The sequence below is a fragment of the Lagenorhynchus albirostris genome, chromosome 9 (genome assembly GCF_949774975.1).
Source record: "Lagenorhynchus albirostris chromosome 9, mLagAlb1.1, whole genome shotgun sequence".
Classification (NCBI taxonomy): Eukaryota; Metazoa; Chordata; class Mammalia; order Artiodactyla; family Delphinidae; genus Lagenorhynchus; species Lagenorhynchus albirostris.
This window is the reverse complement of record NC_083103.1, coordinates 101,314,975-101,339,032: the sequence shown is the minus strand read 5'-3', so window position 1 is coordinate 101,339,032 and position 24,058 is coordinate 101,314,975. Positions and strand designations below refer to the sequence as shown.

Below are 24,058 nucleotides of genomic sequence, written 5' to 3'. Positions count from 1 at the left end.
GGACCCCCAGAACAGGATGACCCGCGATCCCGTTCCCCCCCAACTCTACCCAGATGAATGTAAGTCAAGTGAGCACCGGAGAGCAGAGGTTCCCCCAGAATGCCCAGAAGGTGCTGAGCTGAAAGTGAAGTCTCCCCTTACTCTAGTTTCAGACACACCCACCCACCTGTCTCTCCGAGCCGCTCTGGGCCTCAAAGTCACTTCAGGTAGGTTGGGAAGGAGACCTTCCTCACACGTCTCCCAAGGCAGGAAAAACTCTAGTCAGCCAGCCACGTTGTCCCTCTAGGATAGACCAAAGAAAATCATAAGTAAGAGATGCTATATAAACAATGTGCAATTAACCCTGCCACCAGCCCCGGGGAAGACACGCGTTAGCTGTCTTGGCACAAGGCTAAGCTGAGACCTGAAGGAAGCCACCTGGGGTTGCACAAGAGTGGCAGCTAAACCTCAGTCCTTCAGAATCTGCCCCTCCCTCCCAGCCGCCTTCCTGGGGTCCCGGCCTCAGCAGGAGAGACACACACCCAAGGTGGATGGACGGCTGTCAATTTAGCCCAAGTAAATGTGGAGTTAGAGTTGGCGGTAACTTTAGCCCCATCTCCATCTCCACGCAAGAGCTTTCTTGTTCTCCTACAACACTAATGGCATTTCTCTTCTATAACTGCCCCTCTGGCTGAGTGCTACCCACCCCGACAGTGATCATTTGTTTCTCAGGGGCTCAACGCATCCTCAGCCTGTCTCAGGAGCTGCCCTGCTGGCTCCCTACCGTCCTGCCCCAGGCTTCACATCCTCACTGTGCATCCTCATTGCCCATCTCGGCCTCAGAAGCACACTCCCTGCACCAGCGCAGTGAGGCCCCAGGAAACTGCAAATCACATGGGCTAGTTACCAGCTGACAAGCTCGCGGGGTACCCTACCTCTGGACCAGCCTCCCCTACCGGTTGAACTCCCGGCCCCACCCGCCACCGCCATCCCCTTAGGCAGGAGGGCTGAGGAGAGGCCTGTCCTTCGTGGCTGGATGCGTCCTGGATGAATACAGGCTGAGAAAGGAGCTCTGTGATTAAGGAAGCCATTTGGGGGAGGGGAGAGGAGGTGCGATCCTAAAACACCTGCCTGGGACCCACTCAAGTAAGGGCAGATGTGCGCCTCCCACAGACAGAGGAAGGGCTCCAGGGGCTAAGCGCAGTTGAAAAGCAAGGTTAGTGAATTTAGTGAGGTGATGTTAAGCAGCTTAATGCAGCTCGATAGCCTGGGGCTAGAGGAGGGGCCATAGCAGAAAGTCAGAAGTTAAGGCTGTAGTAATTAGATTTCACAAATGCCATTGTTATTGAGCCTGCCAGGTGGAAGGGAGGCTCCCCAAGGCCGCTTCTGAGACGCCCCACCCAGCTGCCTCCCACCTCTCTTTCCCACCCGGCCCACCCACCCTCACCCCAGCACCGGTCCTGGACCCGCACCCGGCTCAGACCGCCCCCCCGCCCGCCCCTTCGGGTGGTAAAGGGTGTCGGGGGAGCGGCAACTACCACTCTTCCTCCTGGTGGTAAGAGGCCGGCATGGCAGGACCGTCAGGCGGCAGAATGTCTCAGGGGACATCATGCCCTGGTCACTGTGACAAGGTGTCAGTCCCCAGCCTTGCAGGGCTTACCCAGCAGTGACTGTCCTGAGCTGAGTGGCGATTGGCCTCAGGGCTCCTATTGGTAGCAGCGCCCTCGCTCTTCACCTGTGCACCCTGCAGAGCTAGGATGCAGAGAGGAAGTGGCCGGAAGGGAAGGGAAGGGAGGGGTGGCCCGCCTTGGAAGGATTTGGCCTTCAAGCAAGAAATGGAGGGCTCAGTTTCTCCATCTGTAAAATGGCTCATTGCACAAGGCCCCAGGATGTAGACTGCAGTAGTGAAGGCTCATGTTGACCTTGCTGCTGGAGGTTTAGTGCTCTGAGGACAGGGGAAGCCACCGGGTGCCCACACGATAAAAGGGAGCCATTAATACTGGCCGTGATAGTTCTTGAACCAGGAAAGCTACTTATCCCCGGGGCGGGCAAGAGGGAGCTGAGTTCCTGCTCCCAAGGGACAGCCCCACCTGTGGAGAGGCTGCTCCCTCCAGTGGAAGGCAACGGTTATGGTCAGCGAGCTCGGCCCCCTCTCCCCTCCCTTCCGATCTCGTCTTCAACCCTTCCTCTCCCAGCCTGGAGCTTCACATCCCCACCAGAGAGCAATCCCAACCATCACAGACTCACAGGATCTGACAGCAAAATTTGATAAAGGGAGTTGAGTTGATTGCCTCGGTTTCCTTTCCTGTAAAAGGAGGCAATGGGCCCACCTCAGCCCTGCTACCCCATTGTTCCCCTGTGCTGGGGGAGACAGAACCCCACCTCCTGATGGCCTCCTGGCGGGGCTGGTACTCCTGAGCCCGTGACAAGCCCTGTGGCTGGTTCACAGCCGCCCGCCTGCCTGCCCCTGCTGGGAGAGCCCCCTTGGAAGCGAGCAACTGCTTAATGAGGTAAACACGTGCGTGAAATTACAGAGCTCTGGGATCCAGGCAGGTTCTCAAGCAGCTTATTTCAGCTAGAAATTACCTGCAGCCTGCCCCCTCCCGACACATCCGGGGCCCTCCCCCAGCCCCCAAATCCCTCCCTTCTTTGCTCAGTCTAAGCTTTTAGAGGAGAAAAAAAAGGTGTGGAGGAAAGCAAGCCTGTTGATGCATGGCAGTTCGGGCAAGTTTTAAGGCCTCTGCAGAGTTTGAGAATGTCGCTGGAATGTTAAACATGCCGCTGGGTTCCCTCCGCCACTGCCTTGAGCCAAGTCCTGGGGACTGGGACTCTGCAGCAGCCTTCCCTGCTGCCTATGCTGGAATGTCTAGGGCCTCAGGCTGGCATCAATCCGGGATGTGTAGGGCCTCCTGGGATGTGGCCCTGTGACCAACGGAAGCTGGTGAAATGTGGAAGATGGTTTCCAGGGAGCCTGGACTCTCCTCCCCCGTGGCCCTGTGAAATTGACAATGATGATGGTAATAATCTCTAATGTTTCTTGAATCATTCATGTCTCAGACCCTGTTCTAAAGGATTTGCACATCCTAACTTGTTCAATGCCCACGACAACCCTATGAGACAGGTATTATTATTTCCCTGTATTTTACACATGAGGAAACTGGGACACAGAAAGGTAAGATAAAGTGACTTGTCTAACGTCAGAGCCAGTAAGCAACAGACCTGAAATCTGAACCCAGGAATTCTGGCTCCAGAGCCCACGCTCATAAATACTATGCTAAGTTGTTTCTTCATAAAAATAGTATTTTTAAATTAGTATGACTGGCTCTGATTTGAGCACTTTTATGCTGGGCACTGTGCAAAGACCTTGGCGTACCTCACGTCAGGGAATGCTCTCAACAGCCCTACAAGGCAGATGCTATGATCTCCTTTTCCAGATGAAGCATTGGAGGCTCAGAGAGATTAAGTAAGTAGGCCAAAGTCACACAGGTGGTGAGTAGATGACGGGGATGCCTTCCCGAGTTTGTCTGAATTCAGATCCCGAGCCCACTTGGAGACAGTACCTCCCAATGCTCCCTTCCAAAGGGGACAGTCTGAATGCCTCTTTCTCCTGAGCTGAAGAATGAATGCAGGGTCTCTGGGTGTCCCTCTGCCTGTGTGCCTCTGATCTGACTCTGGAGAAAAAGTGCAATGAGAGAAATCTCTGCTTAACTCCCAAGAGGAACCAGGTCCCCTGCCCTCCCAGCCCTTGGCTCTCCACCGATATGCCCTGTGCTTGTCACCCTTGTCCTTTCCCCCAGCCCCCAGCATCCCTGCTCAACCCGGGCAGGGATGCACAGCTCCAGGCAAGCGTGACGGAAATGTATGGCCAAGAATGGTGATGTATTTATTAAGTGAATCCGACAACTTTCATTAACCCAAGCAGACATTATTAAAACATGCCGGTTGTCTCTGGGAGGGGAAGTGCCCAGTGCAGGCTGCGAGCCAAGCCCCTGCTTGTATGCTCCAAGCCACTGAGTGTGGGCTGGGCCTCCCTCCTGACATCCTGCATCTCATCCATCGCTTTCCATGAGGTGGGCCCCATCCTGAGCCCCCATGGTACTCCCTTACAGCAGTCACCACAGGACACCTCCGTCTGGCATCCCTCTGGGACAGGCATCCTAGACCCAGGTGGCCTGAGGCCCAGAGACCACAGGTACTCCATCCCTCCCACTGCCTGCACCTGAAGATGGAGCTGCCTTGGGGGCCCCTGGGAGACTACATTAAATGCAGCACAGTAAACCTGACCAGAGTCCCGGCAGCGGCTGAGGAGGCAATACTGGACATGTGGTTTGGTGTGGTCCCCACTTTCTGGCCCACTAGGTAGAGATATCCCTGGGGGCCCAGCAGGGGCAGGTGGGAAAGCAGGGGTGCCAGAGAAGATGCAAGAGGATGGAGAGGAACCGAGTAGAAAGAGCAGGACCAAGAAAGGCGGGAGACAGGCTGTTGGGACGGGACCTCCCCTGCACTGTGCTCCGCCTGTGATCACGGGTCTTTGCTGAGGTGCAGGAAGTAGTAATAATCCACGATGCAATTTACAGTGTGCTGTTTTCATAGGCCATCTCCTCTGCTCCTCATAAGTCCTGCTGGGAGAGTGATAGATCGGCCTGGTTTCCCTCGTGTGCCGATGGTGAGAGGAAGTTCAGAGAGGTTAAGTGACGCAGGCGAGGTTGAGAAGTCGCTAAGTGGCAGCTCCGGGACGGTGCCCAGGCCTCCGACCCAGCATCCAGCCTTGTTTCACGGCCTCACCTCGCAGACGGCTCCTTTTACTGAGTTCCAAACTCTGGTGTCTGGCAGAGTCGAGACACTGTTCGAAGTCCGCCGTTCTGCACAACCTCAGAACCACGCGCTGTGCTCCAGGCGCTCGGGCCACATGCTGTGCACACCTGCCCACCCACAGGAGCTCAGGCCACAAGGCCAGCGAGGACCGTGCTACCCTGACTGGTCACCCGGCTCTCCATCACCTTATCTACACAGTGAATTCTCTACAGGCCCGTGGAGGAGACTAGCTAAATGCTGTGCACGTGTCCAGCACAGCCTGGCACACAGTAGGTGTTCAGCAAGCAACGGCTCCTGGCGTTCTGCTAAAAGACCAGGGCAAAACCTATGCAGTGCGGCCAGGATTTATTGACCGCTCTGGTCTCATCCTGGTTTGGGAACAGCGTGTTGCAGACTTTCAGGGATGGTCTCCTCCCATAAGTACACTCACCCTTGTCACCTCTATGTCCTTGTTTTTGGTTGAGAAATGCAGTCGTCATAATACTGGACACCCTGAGGAGACAGCACAAGGATGGGGCTGTAGCTTATTCATCTTTTATTCCCACTGCCTAGCATCTTTCCTGATGTGACGGATTATCGATACACGTTAATAGGTGGATAGAAGGGAGGGAGGAAGAAAAACTGCCCAGTAAACAGAAAGTGGATGGATGATAAGAATCTTGACATTCTGTGGCTGCTCTACCATCTCAACAGATTCAGTCGCCTCTTCACAACAGGACAGCGCAGGTGCTGCTTGGTCTCCGAGTCAGTGGGGAGAGGGGTATCCAACTGGGGGACATGGGTAAAAGCCTTGTGCTGGGGAGTATGGGTCCTATGCCTACTCCCTGGCCTGTACCACATTTCTCTTCCCATCAGCAGGCCTGGCCAACCCAGAGCTGCCAGCCCTCCAGAGCCAGGAAAGGTGACGGCCACAGCTCCCCTGCCAGCACGGTGGCTGCCTGACGTCAGGCAGCGCCCAGGGAGCGGCAGGGCTGAGCTGCTAGCAGCAGACGCCGCCACCTTAATGCTCTGATGCCTGGCCCAGCACAGCTGCACAGGAGGCAGAGACCCGCACCCATTCCTTCCCTCTCAGCTTGTCTGTGGAGAGGAGGTAACAGAGGGGGGCTCCCCCCTACTTCCACGCCCCTCTCTGCCTTGGCAGGGCTCCTGTCCCCACCCCACCCCTTCCTCCCGTGACCTCTCCTTCTCTAGGCTCCGGGGCCACTGCGGCTCCCTTATTTATGGGGAACCAGGGCTCTCGCCACAGGGGAGGGGGATATTTCTCTCCAAACCAGCTGCTATGAAATGCTGCCAGGAGGGAGCCAGAGCTGGCTGGAGTCCTTACCTGCCTGCTCATTGGTATTCGCCGTGAATTTACTGTTTTAATCAAAGCACTAAGTGAAACAGGGAGCTCCGGTATCCTCGCCCTGGCACGGCGGGGATCGGCAGCCGTGGAAATCTGTAGAGGATTCTCAACATTACGGCCCATCCAATGCAAAATGGATTCCCTACTCGGAGTGTGGCCAGAGCCCTCCCCCGCTGGGCAGCAGCGTGATGTAGCTTGTAGAGAAAGGATCTCAGGCTGGTCTCTAGGTCACAACCACCCAGACTCAGTAATTATGTACTGAGACCCCTGCAGACACAGCTGAGTGAAAGAGGCCTGCGTCTCCCTTGGCCACGCTTCCTCGGGCTGCCCCTCGCCGTGGCCTTAACCTTTCCCAGAGTAGTTCTCGAAAAGCTCATTCTCTCTTGCTTGTCTTTCTAGCCCACAAGGACTGCCCCAGAACAGAACAGCAAGCTCAGGGTAAACGGGCTTATCAAGACCATGGTTCCCAGGCCCAACGGAGGGTCCCAAATCGGAACCCCAGCTGAAGTGACTCAGGTCCAAGGCTAGGTGGAGGCTTCACGCTGGTGGTGGGGCCACAGTCCTGTGATGGAACTGTGAAGCCAAAACACCTGGATGCAGACCCTGAGTCAGTCACTTACGAGCTGTGTGACTTCAGGCAAAGCGCTTGCCTCTCTGAGCCTGTCCCACGTGGTCAGATGAGGATGGCTTCGCAGGGCGGTTGTGAGGATGATCAAATGAAATAATGTACGTAGATGTGCTGTGTAATCCATGAGGCGTCTGACCGAGGCACGTTGTTATTGTGGCATCGCTGGCGCAGGTGGAAAGTACAGAGGGTCCCAGGCCAGGCCTCGGAGAGCGGAGTTGGAAGGCCTGCTTCCTCCCCAGTAACCCCACGCACCACAGGCTCCCAGACCTAGAAAGCTCGGAGGGCTAAGGTCTCCCTGCTGCAGCCGCCTCTGATGGCGCACACACAATGCTCCCCTCACCCAGAGCGGCGGCTTCACCGTGCATCAAAAGGCAAACAGAAAGGCTACTGGGGCTGACCTCTCTGTCACCGCTTCTGGGGAAAGACTTTGTTTTGTGAGGAGGGAGGGGAGCCAGTCCCCATCTCGGTAAACAAACTCAGCCTTTCAATTAGCTCCCGTGCGGTGTTGATCCTGCACGGGGAGAGGCCACCGCCCTGCCGGGCCTCGCCAGGCCTCGCTGGTTGCTTCTGTGACTTTGCCAGGAGAATCAAAGAGGCAGCCTTGGGTAACCTTGTTTCATCTCAGATGCTTACAGGATCCCTTGTCTCCTGAAACGCGTGCTGTCCTGTGTGCACAGCTCTCGGGCTGAGATGTCCACTTTTAATACAGAGGCCTCAAGGAGAGCCAGATCCTGAGGAAGGAAAGATGGAGCTGGGAGGGAAGGATCTGGCCTTCGTCCAGAGCATCCTGGGTGCCTGTGTGGAGACCGCGCTGAGGGGGACGGCGTGGGCCACCCGCTGGCTATGCCTCGTTCTCTGCTCTTTCCTCTGAATTCAAACATCTCGCATGGGCATCTCGAGCGCGCTATTTTAGAAGATGGGTCACGTTTCGGGGGGACATCGGGAACAGAACTCCAAAAACAAGCCTAGCGGCAGAGGTTGTGACTTGGGACTGAGCAGGAGACTCCAAACTGGTGTCCAGGACGTTAAGGGGGCAGGATGAATGGCATTGCAGGAGGACAGAGAAGAATGGACGGGCAGCGCAGACAAGGTGGGGAAGACAGGAAAAGGGCAGGCCTGCTTTCCCAGATTATCCTTGGCGCCTGGGGTAGAAGGACTGGCTGAGCAGTGAGGTAGAAGGCTTCTGTTTACAGCCATCTATCTCCCATAATTAGCCATTTAGGAAGAAAATAGCCTTCAGATTCAAAGGTAAATTGACTTACATTGGGATAATAACGTTTGATTGAGCACGGGAAGTTCATCTTTAGAGTATGAGAGCAAACAAATTGCTTTTCTTCCCTGGTGCTTGGGAAGAAACAAGATGAGATTGCAGGTGCTCCCAGACCTGTGTTCCCATCTCCTGTAGGCATAACCTGGCCCAGGGCTCGGCCACCGAACCGAGGGTGCCCACGGCTCAGTCCCCGCTGGTTGTTTCCTGATCCTTGTTTTGGAGGGTTTTTAAACTATATTGCATCACACTGATGCAGCAATCCCTTACTATTGTCTACAAGAGCATGAAGAGACATGAATTCCCTCCCTTAGACAGAGGCTGGTTCATAAATACATTTCCTTATTGCTTCCTAGATTGGAGAAATGGCTCTGAGCTTTGGCTTCCTGGAACACAGTGGGAACAGGGGGAGGGAGGCCAAGGTTTTTAAACTTTGCTTCTGACTCTGGTTGTGAAATCTTGGGTGATTTTCTGTAGACGTCACTGCATTCTGAGCTTCTTAGGATGGAGGATTAGGGAAGGGATGAGAAAGTGAGGAGGGAGCGTATACATCCTGAAAATATGTATCTGATATAGATACAAGCTGACTGGGACTCACGGAATAGGAACGCTCCCTGGAGAAGTCAGGTAGTTTTTTGGGGTTTTTTTCCAGAGGAAGAAAGTTTGAGTCAGCCCTCGAAAGGTAAGCATGGAAGTGAATTATCAGAGATGCACACAGACCCCCAGGGCCTCGTTGGTCAGGCCTCTTCTGGCACTTTGGTTTCTGGCAGAAATTCAGATTATACTTAGGTTACTAAGAGAAACCAGGAATCACCTCTGTAGAGCTTCATCTCAGCTATGTCTTTCTTCCACTTATTCTGATGATGTATTTTTAGAATAGGGGTAAAGAGATGTGAACAGCCCATAGATTAGAGCGTGTGTGCAGATATGGGTGTGTGTGTGTGTGTGTGTGTGTGTGTGCACACGCATAAATGCACTACTACAAGTGGATGTGAAAGGTTTAAGTCCTTGAGTCTAAACACGGAGGAGCAAAATAAAGAAACACATTTTTAGGCTAATAGAGACCTGGGCTTGTAATCTACTACTGTGGAACGAAGTACCCCCAAATTAGCAGCTTAACGCAGTACACACTTCTTATCTCAAAATCTCTGTGGCTCAGCTGGGTCCTGAAGCCAAGCCTGCAGTCAAGGTATCGGCCGGGCCTGCCGTCACCTCAAGGCTCTCCTGGGGGAGGATCTGTTTCCACGCTGAGTCCCGTGCCTGTTGACCCCATTCAGGCCTCTGCAGGCTGTCGGATTGACGGCCTCCACTCCTCGCTGGATGTTGGCCAAAGACCAACCTCAGTTCTTGCCCCATGGGCCTCTCCAACAGGGTGGCTTTCTGCTGCAAAGCAAACCTCAAGAAGACAAGACAAAGAGTATGTGTGCCACCTAGACACACCCAGAAGTTACAGTCCTTTACGACTGAGTTATAGCTGTGACCTCTCATCACTCTGGCCATATTCTCTTCACTAGAAACAAGGCACTAGGCCCAGCCCACACTCGAGTGGAGGGAGTACACATGGGCTCAAAAACCAGGAAACAGGATCATTGGGACCCTGCCTTGGTCACACAGGCCCTGGGCTTCCAAGTCAAAACCCCTGAATGTGGACCGAGACAATGCAAGCCCAGCCAGGGGGTGAATCCAGGAACAGAGCCCCAGTCTTCTGGTTCTCTCCCCACAGCCTTTTCAACTGCAGAGAAGATCACACATCAGAATGGTGGTCAGTGGATGGGCTGGAGCCAGGGGAGTGTCCTGGAGAAGACCACCCAAAGCTTATCTACTCAACAGCTGAAGTAGGTCCCCTGCAGAGGCCCGTGGCGATCCCAGAAGTCTTCCCCAGGCTTGACAACCCCCTAGAGGTTTTCATATGAAGGAAAAAAGAGGTTTTCTTTTGAAAAAAGTGGGCCTCAGTTTCTACACAGGTCCCAGTCTGCCTGACCCAGATCCAGCCAGATGCCAGGAGAGAAGGGGTGAAGCAGAGAGCCACAAAGGGGGTATAGAGGAATCAACAGCCCAAGAAGAGTGGCCACCTTTTCACTTTAAGAATTCAGGCAACAGAGGAGAGACAGGGGATGAAATCGCAGGCGCAGCAGAAAGCGCCTGCCTTGGAGAGAGCCGCCAGGGGCCAAGACACCAAGCTGGAAGAATGCGGCTGAGACAATGGACGCGCTGAAAAGCCCTGGAAATAGGGCGCACAGAGTCCCGCTGCTGGGACGTCGTCACAGATTAATAAGGTTTTTGAGGATTTCCGAAAACGTTTCTATGAGTCAGAGCCTAAGAGGGGCCAATGTGGGGCTCTTTGAAGCGTCCTTTTCAGCAGCTTGAAACGGCAAATGTCTCTGCACCCAGCAAGGAGGGGCAAGGCCTGGGCGAGCCAGGAAAAGCTATTGTGTCTCTAGAAAATGGGAGCCCACAAGGGGACTTTATAACAGCCCCGAGCAAGCCATTGAACTTGGAAGGCGGGCACATGCCTTAGCCCGGGAACAATCCACCCCAACAATGCGAGGGAGGCCCGCACTGCTCAGATGCAGAAAATCCATGATCTTCAGACTGAGGGGGATGGCATGCTCAGAAGCCTAGAGTAGGCCCCAGAAGTCTGAGATAACATTTACAAGGCAAAGCAAGAATTATTATTCCCACTGTAGAGGTACAGAAACTGAAGCTCAAAGACATTTCATGATTTATCCAAAGTCTCAGGAATAAATGATAGAACAGGTAATCATTCTGTGTTGTTGGCATTCAATAGTTAGTAGCAGATATCCAAAGCACCAGTGGCATAAGCAAGCTAGGGGTTAATTTTTCTCTCACATAACATGAAGTTTGGAGGTAAGTAGGCAGCCCATCCTTAGCACTGGCTTCCATACTTGGTTTATACCTCATGGTCCTAAAACAGCTGCTGAAGCTCCAGCTATGGCTCCACATTTCAGGCAGGAAGGAAAAAGAAGAGGAAAAAACAAAATAGATGTACCGTCCCAGGTAAATCAGCCATCTTTAAAGAATGGTTTCTGATTATATCTCATTAGCCACCTCTAGCCGTTCAAGGGGGGCTAGGAAATTCATATTTTTTAGTTTAGTTACATTTCCTCCTCAACAACATAAGGATTCTGATGGTAAATAAATGGGAGAATGTATATTAGATAGGCAAATTTTTTTGCTGTAAGATCCAAATTTCCTGAATCTAAATCCAAACTTCTGTCCACTACCTACACTGCCTGTGGTGACCATGGACAGAATGGCCCAGACTACTGACTAATACCATGTCCCCTGACTCTAACACAAAATCAGTGGCTGCACTGAACTATCCAGCACCCAGAGCATTCCGCTGCCCAGCACTGGTGTTGCACGAAGGACCCCAGGAAAATATGACTGTGCCCCCTAAATCCTGGCCCCATCAGCTGTGGGCCAGCCCAGATCTCCTCCCGAAGAGGTGCCGTCTCCTCCACTCGAATGAACTCATATCTCTACTTCTGTTAGGGCCGTGCAGAACCAGGCACAGGCCTTTGCTGCCACAGAAGGAATATTGTGGGATGCTGTGGAGGAATGAAGTAGCTGTTGTGTTCCACTCTAGACAGAGCTGGATTTCCAAGTGATAACGGTATCGGCCAAGTTACATAGAAACGTGTATGCCGGCATCAGAGCAGAAGAATGGCAGTCAGTTGCATATATGTTTATTAATTCCCCAGCGATCGGGGCAAGCTGCCACGTTCTGCCCCATTGATACCAACTTGTATTCCATGTCAGGGAAGACAAGGGTCCCATTTTTCACTCATGCAGCAAACAGAGAGCCCATAACCAGTCATGGGGGTAGGAACGTGAGCGAGCAGAGTGGGGCCACTTTGAGACCGAAACAGTTTGGAGCTCCCACTGGAAACAGTGACTCTGACGGGAGGACAATGTGACAGGGTCATTCTTCCCACCAGCTTCCTCTTCCCCCAATTCCAAATTTCTCCCTATGACATTTCAAGTTGCAAGGCTCCCATCTCAGAACTTTGACTTTGAATGCCTTTTCATACTGGCCTTGAAGAAGATGGTGTCACCAGTGACCTTTGTAAAAGACCACGGGGACTTAATTAAAACCCAAACTTGGCCACTTAATTCAGACGATCCTGTCGACTCCTGGGTGCTGGAGGGAACTCAGGCTCGTCAGCTTGCAGCCGGCTGCTGGCACTGCCCCTTGGTGCCCCCACATTGTGGAGCTGCAGAGTGACAGGCAGGCTCTGGCCCAGGCCCCAGGACCACTGATGCCGCTCTTGGTGAGAGCGGGGCCCAGCCACTGAGAGCTGAGGGGCTCTGTGGAGAAGGGGAGGAGCCCATCGGCGAGACCGAGGCATCTGTGCAGGGAAAGGGCCTCAGAGGAAGAGATTGGGGGCCACACGGGCTTCCGGTGACGGCGAGTCTAGAGCAAGGGCATTCCTCCTATGTCCTAGCTTTCCTCTGAGTGACTCAGCGGAGGGACTGGAATGCATATAATGACCCCATCCTGCTCCCTCCTCCTGCTTTGAAGATTCCAGCGATGAGCAGATGACTGTGCCCACACGTGTCCCCTGGGCCCTGGAAACCGTACCCTGGGCTCTGCCTCTCTCTCCCAGAACCCATCCCCAGAGGCCACGAACTCATCTGGAAGGCCAGGTTGGAGGGTGGTTTACTTTATTGGTACTGGCTTTTATTCCTGCTTCCCAAAAGAGGAAAGCAGGGCACGTGGTGCGAGAGATGCTGTGAGGAGCTGTGTGCTCCTAGGAGAGAGTGGATGGAAGCATCTTCTCACCACAGCCAGTGTGTGCCTGCCGGGAGACGGGAGGCAAGTTCCTTTCCAACCACATCCAATAACTGCATACTCAATGCAACTAAGAAACATGGAAAGAACTTCTCAGAGGTCAAATCAGCTGCTTGATCCTAGGTCCAAGGTCCTCACGTTCCCATCTCTCCTCCTACAGAAGGAAGAGCGTGTAGGGAAAGGAGACCTCAATTCCGGTACTTCTCCCACCACTAACTGTCTGTGCAACCTTGGACACGTTACTTAAGCTCTCTGGCCCTCAGGTGCCACCTCTGTAAAGTACAGTGAATAATATTCTGCAGGTGATGAGCTTCTAGGTTTTGTTGCACTTAATTCATTCATTTGAGAGTTTGCTAAGCATCTAGCATATGCCAGGCACTCATTAGATCTGAGCGTAAGACAGTGAACAGAGCATTCTTGCTACGCTCCTTCATGGACATAGATGCTGGACGTCAGAGTTACTGGGACTTTCTGGAAGGGAACCCTTGAACTTGGTGAACAGCTTCCGGAGAAGACAGCTCAGCCCCGAGGCGGGATCCGCCACCACTGCTTCAATGGCTTTCCCTGTGGTCCATCAGAGCCTAGGGCAGAGGGACTCATCCTGGGAGGTTTTCCTGCCTTTCTAGGGGCCAAGACCTCGGCTGCTTCCCCCAGCTCCTAAAGGAAGAAACCCTTTGCCAGTCTATGGCTCTGGCTCTTAAATCATAGCTTATCACAATTCTTCATGACCACGCACACACCAAAGAAAGCTTTGGAAAAGGAGGTGGTGCCTGTGCCTGGAGAAACTGCTGGGAAGAAGCTCCTGGCTCCCTCTGTTACTACCCGTCACCTAAGGCTTTGTCATTTCTTGTCATTCCCCTGTCACTCTCAAGGGGGCAGTGTGGCCTGGCTGAGGGGACTGAAGGGCGGGTGGTCAACGAGGTCTTTGGGAAAGGAAACCTCATTCTAGTCCTGTCTTTGTCACATACTGGCCGTGTGACCTTGGGCAAAGCACTTAAGCTCTCGAGTCACAGCAGCGTCATCCATAGATGGTACTAACAGCATATACCTCTCAGGTTGTGGTGGAGATGAAATGAGATGATTTACGTAAATGCTTGGTAACTTAATGAGGCTCAAATCAAAGGTCAAGTGTTACGATAGGAAGACCCTGACAAGGGAGAAAGAGGCCGAGACTCAAGTCATCAGCTGAGCAGGTATCTATCCACGGCCTCCCCGTCCGGGTGCCGCCTCCTGCGTATTCCTGTCCCTGTGTCCTCCCACCAGGCACGGCTGGACTCGGCTCCTCCCAGGGGCTCTGCAGCTGCCCCGGCCCTGTCCCCACCTCCAGTCTCTGGGGGCCAAAGAGGAGGCTAACTTGGGCTCCTTTGTCTGCCCGCAGCGGGCGTCCATCCCTGTCAGGCCCCTCCTCCCTGCTCGAGTGGGTTAAGAGACTTGGAGGGAGAAGAGGAGGTCGATGGCGTAGCTCTCGAGTGCTCTCCAGCCGGGCTGGCAGCCTGCAGACCTTGTCATGGGGGCCACAGCTGCGGGGACACAGTGCCACGGGCAGCCGGGGGGACCCTGCGTCCACGTGCAGTGCCTGCTTGGGAACCACGTGCTACGACCAGGTTCTACAACGGGTCGACCAGGCGCTACGATCCGTTGGGCCCAGGGTCCCAGAGCAGCTGCAAAGCGGCTTTTGCCAGGAAACACCCCTCCCCCAGAACCCCACCCCGCTGGCCCGGGGGGCTGAGAACTGCACGGCGGAAGGCTTGCAGAAAACACCGCGTAGACCCTAAACGCAAGTTCCTTCTCTGTGGCTTCAGAATTCTATATGATCTTTAGGACAATGATTTTTTTTCCTAGGTTCTAGTCTGGGCCTCTCTCTTTCTATGAGGACCCCTGGCTAGACAGAGAAGGGGAGTTAGCCAGGAGGATGTGTTAGAAATCAGAGAATTGTAGAGCTGGCAGGGGCCTTAGAGAATTTCTGCTGCTGCTTCTTTCTACCCTTAAAAGTCCCAGTCATGAGGCCTCTGGGGCCCAGAGAGGTCAGCCGACTGGCCCAGACCCTCCAGCGGTGGACAACCGGGAAGAAAGGACTCTCCCCGCCCTGTAGGGCTGAGCCCTACCCTTCACCTTCCTCCTTAGCTTTTAGCAACTCCCCATCCCTCCCAGCCCACCCCTCTGTCTTCCTCCTTCCCCAGGTAAAGGAGTCCCACATCCTGGTATGTGGGACACTGCACTGCACAGCCCTGTGCCCGGCATGGGGGTGGGGACTTGGGAGTGGAAGGGACATACACTGTGCCAACCCAAGATGGAGGGAAAGGAGTCGAGGGATATGAGTTCTTTTCCCCTTTAAGGCAGAAGGAAAGACAGAGCTCTGCACATGAGCCACTCCTCCATCTCTCCCTGTGATTTGCCTGTCAGTGGATGAGCAAACACCTGCCCATCCACAGGGCACAGGTGATGAAGTGAGGACCTGGCCTTTTCCTCCAGAGGAGGATTGCATCTCCTGATGCCGCAAGTACCACTGCAATGATGACAAACAGTCCGGTGGGTCAACCTGCACAGCTTCCGGGGGGGACGGATGAGACCGATGACTTCCCAGCTTTTGCCGGGGGGTGGGGGGAGCGGTCAAAAATCCTTTTGAGAATCTGCTAAAAGCTATGGAGGCGATCGTTCTCCCTCCCTAAAGCTTTTATGCACATTCACTCAAAATTAAGAAACTGCACGAGTCCTGCAAATCACCCCATCTGTGCATGCCCAGACCCCAGCTGAGGACGCTGTTCTAGATTGTCTCGCGCATACAGGGCAGTGTGGCCACAGGGAAATGACCAGCAGGCACGCAAGTGGGGCTGACAGACAGCAGGGAGCAGGGCCAGGCGGGAGTTCCACTGCCCATCCTGAGCCCAGAGGGAAAGCGGCAGCCTGGCAAGTACGGGTCTGCTGCTGCGTCCACTTAGCACCCTGCCCTGCTGCCCCCATGAGCAGTAGGGGCTGCGGCTGGGGCCGGGGACAGTGTGACACTCGGCCCGCTGCCGTCAGCCAGAGAGAGCTAGCAGAGTGGAAATGCCGGCACCCCTGCAGCCCCCCAGGTAACGGTGCTAAATAAAGGTAATTTTCACGTCACCAGCTAGCAATGGCTGAGCGCACGAGCACTGGCCACAGAGTCAGTCATTCACTGGGCTTGCTGTCGGGCAAGCGCTCTGAAGAGCTACCTGGCCCATGGTCCGTGTCCACACAAGGATAACCTGCAGAGAACAGCATCTTGGTGCCATGGAAAGCCTAGCCCACAACATCTGCTTCTTCAAAGCCCTGGCGCTTTTCCTGTCGGAGAACCGTTCTCCGCAGAAAGGGTGGGCTCCACGGGCTTCTGGCCGAGGAGCCGTTTGTGCAAGCGTCCTAACGTGGCTGGACCACATGCCTCCTCCCCTCGGCCCCTCCTGGCTCCTAGGCACCCACAGGGAAGGCCTGCCAGGCCCTCTGCTCTAGCCAACAGCCCGCTTCTCATTATTTCAGGCCCTTTGCCCCTGTGGCCACACCCAGCTCCCCACAGCAACTTTCACTCCCCGGAGCACACACGGCTCAACCTGGGACTGGTTCCAAACGCATTTCCTCCCCGAGGCCTCCACAGATGGACCTGCCAGGCCTAACTGCCCTGGTTCGTTTGGCCCTGACCCAAACAAAAGGGCTACTTACGCCCAGCCCCAGGGAACACTGCTTCCTGTGCAGTAGGCTCACCTGCCATGATTTCTTTGCCATGGTCCTTCCCATCCTCATGTGTTCTGTCTTTTTCACTGAACCAGACTCCTCAAGGAAACTGCCTCTTCTAGACCCCAGTCTTCTGTGGGAGGCCACACAGTGTAGGGGAAGGATCATGACCTTTGGAATCAGCTGAGACTGTCAAATCCTGGCTCCCCCGCTTCTTAGCTGTGCGACTTCAGACTTTGCTCTGCTTCGGTTTTCTCATCCGTAGAAAGGAAACGAGGATGCCTGCTTCACTGTGTCCTTTACAAGGAGTAAAACAATAACTGTTGGGAAAATACCTGGAACAGGGTCTGAGACATCATAGGTGCCTAGCTCACTTAAGTCCCCATCCAAGGGTCCTGACAGCGGTTCTAGAATTTTATTCCATGGCCCACCCAGGGCTGCAGACAAGCCCTTATCCATCGCAGGGACTCATCTCTGGAGAGTCCAAGGCAAAGAGCCCCCAGACCTAGCATGCAGGCCCCAGAATCTGTCAGTGCCCTGAGGAGATGGAAGGGGAGGGGGTCTCTTGGCCCAGCAAGGGGCCTGGGGCTGCTTGGGCTCCAGGAATGGTGAGCTGTGTGACCTTGGGCAAGACACAGAACATCTCTGAGCTTCCTTTTCCTCATCCTAAGGAAAATCACCCTGTCAACTTCAAGCATTATTGTGAGGAACAATGTCAAGTAGGGCGGTGTCCCGGGCCGTATAACCAGTTGGGGTTTACCCTGCCCAGACTCGCTCCCTGCCAGAACGCATGGAAGGTCACCCTGGGATTTATGCCTGGAGGTTAAGGAATTCTCTTGTTAAAGTGTTTATACCCTTGGGTTATGGCTGGTTACAAGCGTCAAGCCAATTGCTAGAGTTGAACACCTTAATAGCATATTAATGTATTAGATCACTTTCTAATAAGGCAAGTGCCCCAGGAGGTGGGGTAAAATGAGACACACAGGACAAGCAAACTGTGGTGAGAGAAGACACAGGGAGAACAGAGGAGGAAGAACCTGGGTGGCGTACCCAGCTAGAGAGGGTCCTGAGAAGCCTGAGCTCCGGGCTCTCTGGTAGGTGGAGAGAGGGGACGAGGTGGAGACCGAAGCCAGGGAGATGACAGGGCAAGAGAAGGTTTTACTCCCTTGAAAACTTTTCTGGCCATATGTCCTGCTTCACTCCGTCCCCATCTTCCTCCCATCCCCCACTCCACCTACACACTCCCAGGGAACATCACGATCTTCAGTTACCGGGTGCAAAAGCCCTGGTTGCTACTTCTTCTCCCCCGTGGACGTGGACAAGCAGGCACACTCCTCCCCCCTGCCCGGGATGACAGAGACTACGGTCTGTGTCCCCAGCTTCCTTGAGCTGGGGACAGCAGCCCCCGCCCCCCAGGCACAGCTCAGGTCCTAATTACACCCTCCATCACTTTCCCACTGAGGCTGAAATAGGGACAGATCGCTCACCAAGCAGTGGCAGCGACCTTCACAGGCCGGTTCACCTCCATCCAGCCCCCGACTCCCCCGGGACCAAGTTCTCTTTCATCTGGAGCGTTCTCTCTGTGCCACAGCAAAGCCAAGTGCAGCCATCAGAGACTAGGGGGCAGGAAAGGTGGGCTTTGGCCACACAAGAGGGCAACGAAAAGGGCTTTACCCACAGTGGCTCATTTCTGGAAGACCTGGGGACTTAGGACTGGCTGATAGTTGCCAACCCGGGGACTTGGGGACCAAGAAAAGTGAGTGCAATCTTAGACTGCATTAATTGCAAAATGATGCTCAAAACGTAGGGACGTGATGTGTCCCTCGGCTTTGTTCGGTCAGGCCACATCTGGAATTTTGCATTCAGTTCTAGAAGTCGGTTTGAAAAGGGATGTTAACAAAACAGACCAGGGTGGTTTAGGTTGAAGGATCATGTCATATGAGGAAGAGGCAGGATATATGCAGTGGTTGAGAACGCAGATCTCCAGAGTCAGCTTCCTGGGCTCACATCTGAGATTCAATAAATGCTCAACAAATAAACCAGCATTAGTATTAGTATGAGTAATTACTATGAGTGTTATTATTTGTACCTGTATCAGTATTAATATTTGTATTTGTATTCATACTCATGTTGGTACTGGTGTTAGTGTGGTCACCCAAGGATACTCTGTGCTGCAGTTGGACCCTGGTCGGTATTCGGGGGGAGCCCCGCGCGGAGGATGAGGTGCAGTAGAGAGAGGGGCTCTGGGCTGTAACTGAAACAGGACTCAGCTGGCAGCAGGGCCCAGGGATGGCACCTGCCCAAGCCCGGCAGGGTGAGGACACGGGCAAGGTGAGGCGAGGCGGTGGGACACAGTGGGCCGAGGTGCAGGGCGTTTCTGCAGAGCACAGGTAGCGGGTGCCCCAGTCAGGAACCTGAGGCTGGGGGGTCAGGGGCTGCACTCCCACCCTCCAGGGAGTGTCCACACCACTCGGGGCCCAGAGAGGACACGTGTGCTTTAAGTTCAGAGACGTGGGAGTTCTTCCCCCAGCACTGCCACTTAATGAGCTGTGTGACCCAGTGCAAATTACTCATCCTCCCTGAGTTCCCGTTTCCTCATCTGAAACTGAGAGTGGATGCTTCAGGGGGCTGTGCGGAAGGGGAGGCACTTAGCAGGACCCGCGCACGGCACCGTGATGGACTGCCAGCTCCCTTTGCACGGCAAGCAGGGAGGAGCCCAAGCCGTCGGCGGTACAGCTGATGCTGCCCCCACCTGCAGGCCCTGCCGCCTTGGCCAGAGTGACGCTGGTCATGGACAAAGCAGCCTGAAAGTCCTGCAAGAGTCAGAGGACAGCTGCGCGCCCCACGCGGGCTGGTGCGTCGGTTCCCTCCACGCAGACCCTAGGCTCTTCAGCTCTGGAGGGCTTGGAGGGCCCTTCATCTGCCGCTGGGTTATTTGTGGTCCCTGTTGTCACGAGGAACAGAAGAGAAATATTGTCTCCAGCTGGAACCGCAGGAGGCAGACACCTCAAGAGGCATCGGCTCGGGGCGGCGGTAATTGCTCTGATTGGAAGGCGTTTCGTCAGGTTGCTAGGAGGGACGTGGAGGCGCAGCCAGGTTGCCGGTGCCCAGGGATTCTGGGAAAATCCTGGGGGCCTGTGGCTCCCTTGAAGAATGGGCGCCGGGCTCCACGCACCAAATTGCTGTTATTTCTTTCTGCCTGCAGCAAACTCCCTGCTGGAGTGACGGATGCCCTGGGTTTCCTGGGCCTCCCTCACCTCAGTTATCTCAGGAGACAGAATTCTAGCCCCGCTCATAAATCCAGTCACTGGACACATATATCCTGAGTGCCTACTAATTGCCAAGTTGCATTCTAGGTGCTTGGGACGTGCCAGAGAACAAAACAGATCCCTGAACCAAGGAGACAGACTCTAAACAAAACATAATAGATAAGTAAATTATATAGAATGCTGCAGTGTGTTAGGTGATGGGATACAGGGTAGACAGAGCAAAATAAGCTGGTGCGAGAGCGCCAGGGCAGGGCACCCCAAGGGAAACGTTCCACGGGGCTCCTCTCCTTCCCCTCTCCACCCAGGGACGCCCAGCAAGTTTCCACCAAACCACTTCTGGTTGCTGTTTCAGGGAAGGAGAGCCCCGGCCTCCTCCAGACTGCTATTCCCACCCCGACCTGCCAGGGCAGCCCTCCCAGGTGGCTTACATTTTACAAAGCACTTTCAACATGGAAACTCCCATTTAATCCTCTCCCTAAGGACACCCGAGGCCAAGGGTGCTTATTCCCATTTTGTGGATTAGGAGACAGGGGCTCCCAGAAGCTGAGTAACAAAGACCAAGGTCACACAGGTGTAGTAAGTGGTGTTGCCCAAATATGGCCAGGACGTGGACTCACGTCCCAGCTCTTGGCCACCCTGCAGCGTGGCTCTCATTCCCCAATCTCGTGCCACCCAGAACAGTCCCATGAGCCAGGAATAATAAAGCCCATTTTGCTGATGGGAAACTAAGACTCAGAGAGTCTAAGTAACCTGTCTTAAGTCACACAGCAAAACAAATGGCAGAGCCAGGACTTTTCCCAGATCTGCCTCCAATCCCAGGGCTCTCTCCCTGCCCCACAGATCCTACAGCTTCTTACATCAGCTTGTCCTTCTCTTCTCCGAGCCGTCTCTGCACCCAGACCCTGGCTCTCTTTGCATTCAATCACCCCCATGAACACTAAAAAAAAACAAAGAAAGATGGCAATAAGAATTGTGTTCAACTATTTTACTTAAGTCATAATCATTCCTAATCTAAATTTGCAGGAATGTATTACACAGTCTAATCATTCACATATATTGTACTGCAGTTTCAATTTAGTGAAAAGTAAAATCCATTCAGAAGGCAGAAATACGTTCAATGAACATCTCCCAGATTACAGTCCTGCAGTTGATAAAGCACAGCCGGGTTTTTTTGACTCAGGGGTTGGTGCTGTCTGCTCTGGCTTGGGTGCGTTTCCAGAAGCTCCGCCATGTACGGTTAAAGGCTGCACGAGTCCAGAGCAAGGTGGACGCTCCAGGCTGCGGGGTCAGGGCAAGGAAAGGGCTGTGGGTTTGGACTCACTGCCCCTGATGGCCCAGACACCCGGCTGGGGTATGCTAACCACTGAGCGTCACCGCCCCACCCCACCACTGTCCCTCCAGCTCTGCTCCAGTCCAGACTAAACGTGCCTTCACCTGAACAGAACATGCTCTTTCTGACCGCCGGGCCTTTGCACGTGTCATTTCCCGAGCTGGGAACACTCTGCAGGCCCATCTTACCTGCCTGTCTCCCATTTGTCCCTCGGGTTTCAGCTTAGATGTCATGTCCTCTGTGAACCTTCTCCAAGAACCACTGTATCTGGTGGTGACTCTCCTGCACATCATCATGGTGCCAGGCTCCTGTCTTCAGAGCAGTGGCCACTCTCTATCTGGCCGCTGTCTGGCTGTCTCTCCCACTAGACCACCAGCTCCCTCATGGCAGGGACTCTGTCTTGTCCCTAAGCCTAGTCCTGGTAGGAGCTCAGTGAATATTCATGGGGGGTGGGGGGGATCAACAGTCCTGAGCCTTTGCACACCGATTCGCCCTCCTCCGACACTTTCAGAGACCTGGCCACACGCCTGCCTCGAGACTTCCCTGTGAGCTCGGCTGGGTGTCCTCCTTGTCTGACCGATGGACCTCAATAAGCCCCCAGCAGGTCAGTGGCCAAGTGATGTGAAAGCCGGGCCTAACCACTGGCTCCGAGCCTCCCCCTGCACTGCCTTGTGATCGTTGCCTGTCAAGACGGGGAAGGGGCAGCGGCCAAGTCCGCACGGCCCAGAAAAGGTGGGAAGGCTAGATGTGGCATCATAAAAATTGACTTGGAGGCCAAAAGACCCGAGTTCAACGCCCACTTCTGCTTCATCTGTCGTGTGACTCTGAACAAGTCATCTGATTAATCTCTGAGCCTCTATTGTCAGGTTTATAAAAAGGAATGACAATACCTGCTACCTGTCTCAAAGGGTTGTATAAAGATCGAATGACAAGCAAAGGGTGAGGAGGGTTACACATTTCAACGTGGCAGTGCCCGTGTGAGCATAGAAGCCACAAGACACCCCCCAACTCATGTACAACAAGGGGGGCTCAGCCGGACAACCTTGTACTTGATCGTGAATCTCCAGCTCCAGTCAGGTTACCTAGTTGCCCAGTTACTCCATGAAGATTTAGACCAGGGAGGTGGCAGTGCTCCGCAACGTGAGTCTTACTGATTTGGGCTCTGAGTCCCTCATGAACTGGGACACATGCACGGGGGCCCCTCTGATTCAAGACCCTCAGGTGCCTCTTCCGGGCCAAACATCTTGCTGTGTTTTCCCAAACACGCACTGTCACCTGAGCTCATCCCTCACTTCCCATCATTGAAATGCGGCCCCATCGGGCAGGGATCCTGGGGCTGAAAGATGCTCTCCAACAGAGAGTTTGTTTTTAAAGAGAGGAAGTAAAGAATAATGTTTCTGTTCCAAGCTGCTGAGGGAATTGGGAAGGCAGACGGCCATTACTCAGGCCGGAGTCTTGCCAGGCCTTATGATATCGTATTTATTTGCCAAGAAAAACACCTCCCTCACATCTCTTAGCCAGTGAGGGGGCCCCAGTGAGGGGGGGCCGGTTTGGGCGGAAGGTTGAAGACACACAGACCTCGTGGCCTCGTGATAACGGCAGCCATTTCATTAATAAAGTACTGTTTAGCTGGACGGACCCCCAGAGTTTGCCAAGCATTGCAGACAGGTGAACAGACGGGCACGAAGGACTAGGCCCAGATCCCTTCCTTCCCTCGAGCCCTTTTTGCCATTTGGCGTGAAGGTGGAAAATCAAGCAGTTTCCTACCCAGTCCTCTGCTTCTAAACACTGTTAAGAAAAATGGGACAGATGAACCTATTTGCAAAGTAGAAATAGAGACACAGACGTGGAGAACAAACATATGGACACCACGGGGGGAAAGGGGGAATGGGATGAATTGGGAGATTGGGATTGACATACATACACTATTGATACTATGTATAAAATAGATAACTAATGAGAACCTACTGTATAGCACAGGGAACTCTACTCAGTGCTCTGTGGTGACCTAAATGGGAAGGAAATCCAAAAAGAAGGGGATATTTGTACACATATAGCTGATTCACTTTGCTGTACAGTACAAACTAGCACAACATTGTAAAGCAACTATACTCCAATAAAAAAAAAAATAGATCGCAAAAAAAAAAAAAAAGGATAAAAGCACATCCTGTGAATAAAGGTCCATAGACTGTCTTGGTAAGTGTTCATTCCTTTATGACACACTCCCAGGACCCACACAAAAAATGAGTCCAGGGTTGTCTGATAGCTGATGTGTTGAGTTCAGTGGCCGTTACTGGGGTCTGGCCCCCTGTTGGTTGTGAGACGCTCGTGGGACAGACATCTGACCTGCAGCTGTAACAAAGTCATGATGAGGAAGCTCTTCCCAGATCTTAACCAAACCCCTTCCTACATCAGCTTCCGTCCAGTGGGAGGGAAAGGGGAGAGCTGGTAAGGCCAAATCTGTTATCCTGAGCACGTGGTACCAGAGGAGAGTTGAGCCCATGTGGAATATTTGGAAGAGGCGCCTTTGCTGTACTGTATTCTGCTGCCTGGACGGCAAGACTGGGCCAGGCCCGCGATGGGGGCCAAGCCAGAGAAACATGTACAAAATGGGTTTTCAGGCCCCTGGGGACCGCGTAATGGGAAGGGAGGAAGTGGGTCATCTGAGAGTCCAGGAGCGTGAGCTTTGACAAACTCCAGGGTCAGCAGGAAGGGAGACCATCACTAGGAGTTGCCCGGACCATGTAGACCTATTGTACAGGATCTAGATCTGGGCAGCAAAGGGGCGGGAACCCCAGTGCCTGGGCTCTGGACCACAGGCTGGATACTCTCTCCCTAGTAGCCAGACCGTGCTCCCAGGGTCCATGTGTATTATTTTTTTGCCTCTCTTGAGCACACAGCCCATGCCTGCAAGCATGCACC

The 24,058-nt window shown here is 53.8% G+C and overlaps 1 protein-coding gene across 1 annotated transcript in view; it reads left to right on the top strand.

The window, feature by feature from the left end:
- The first annotated feature begins 15,809 nt into the window (after positions 1 to 15,809).
- Positions 15,810 to 24,058, top strand: part of KIRREL3 (kirre like nephrin family adhesion molecule 3) — a 152,346-nt gene continuing 144,097 nt past the window's right edge. Inside the window, exon 1 of the mRNA XM_060160902.1 lies at positions 15,810 to 15,921. Coding sequence (XP_060016885.1) covers positions 15,810 to 15,921 — 112 coding nt within the window. The remainder of the gene's footprint in view (positions 15,922 to 24,058) is intronic.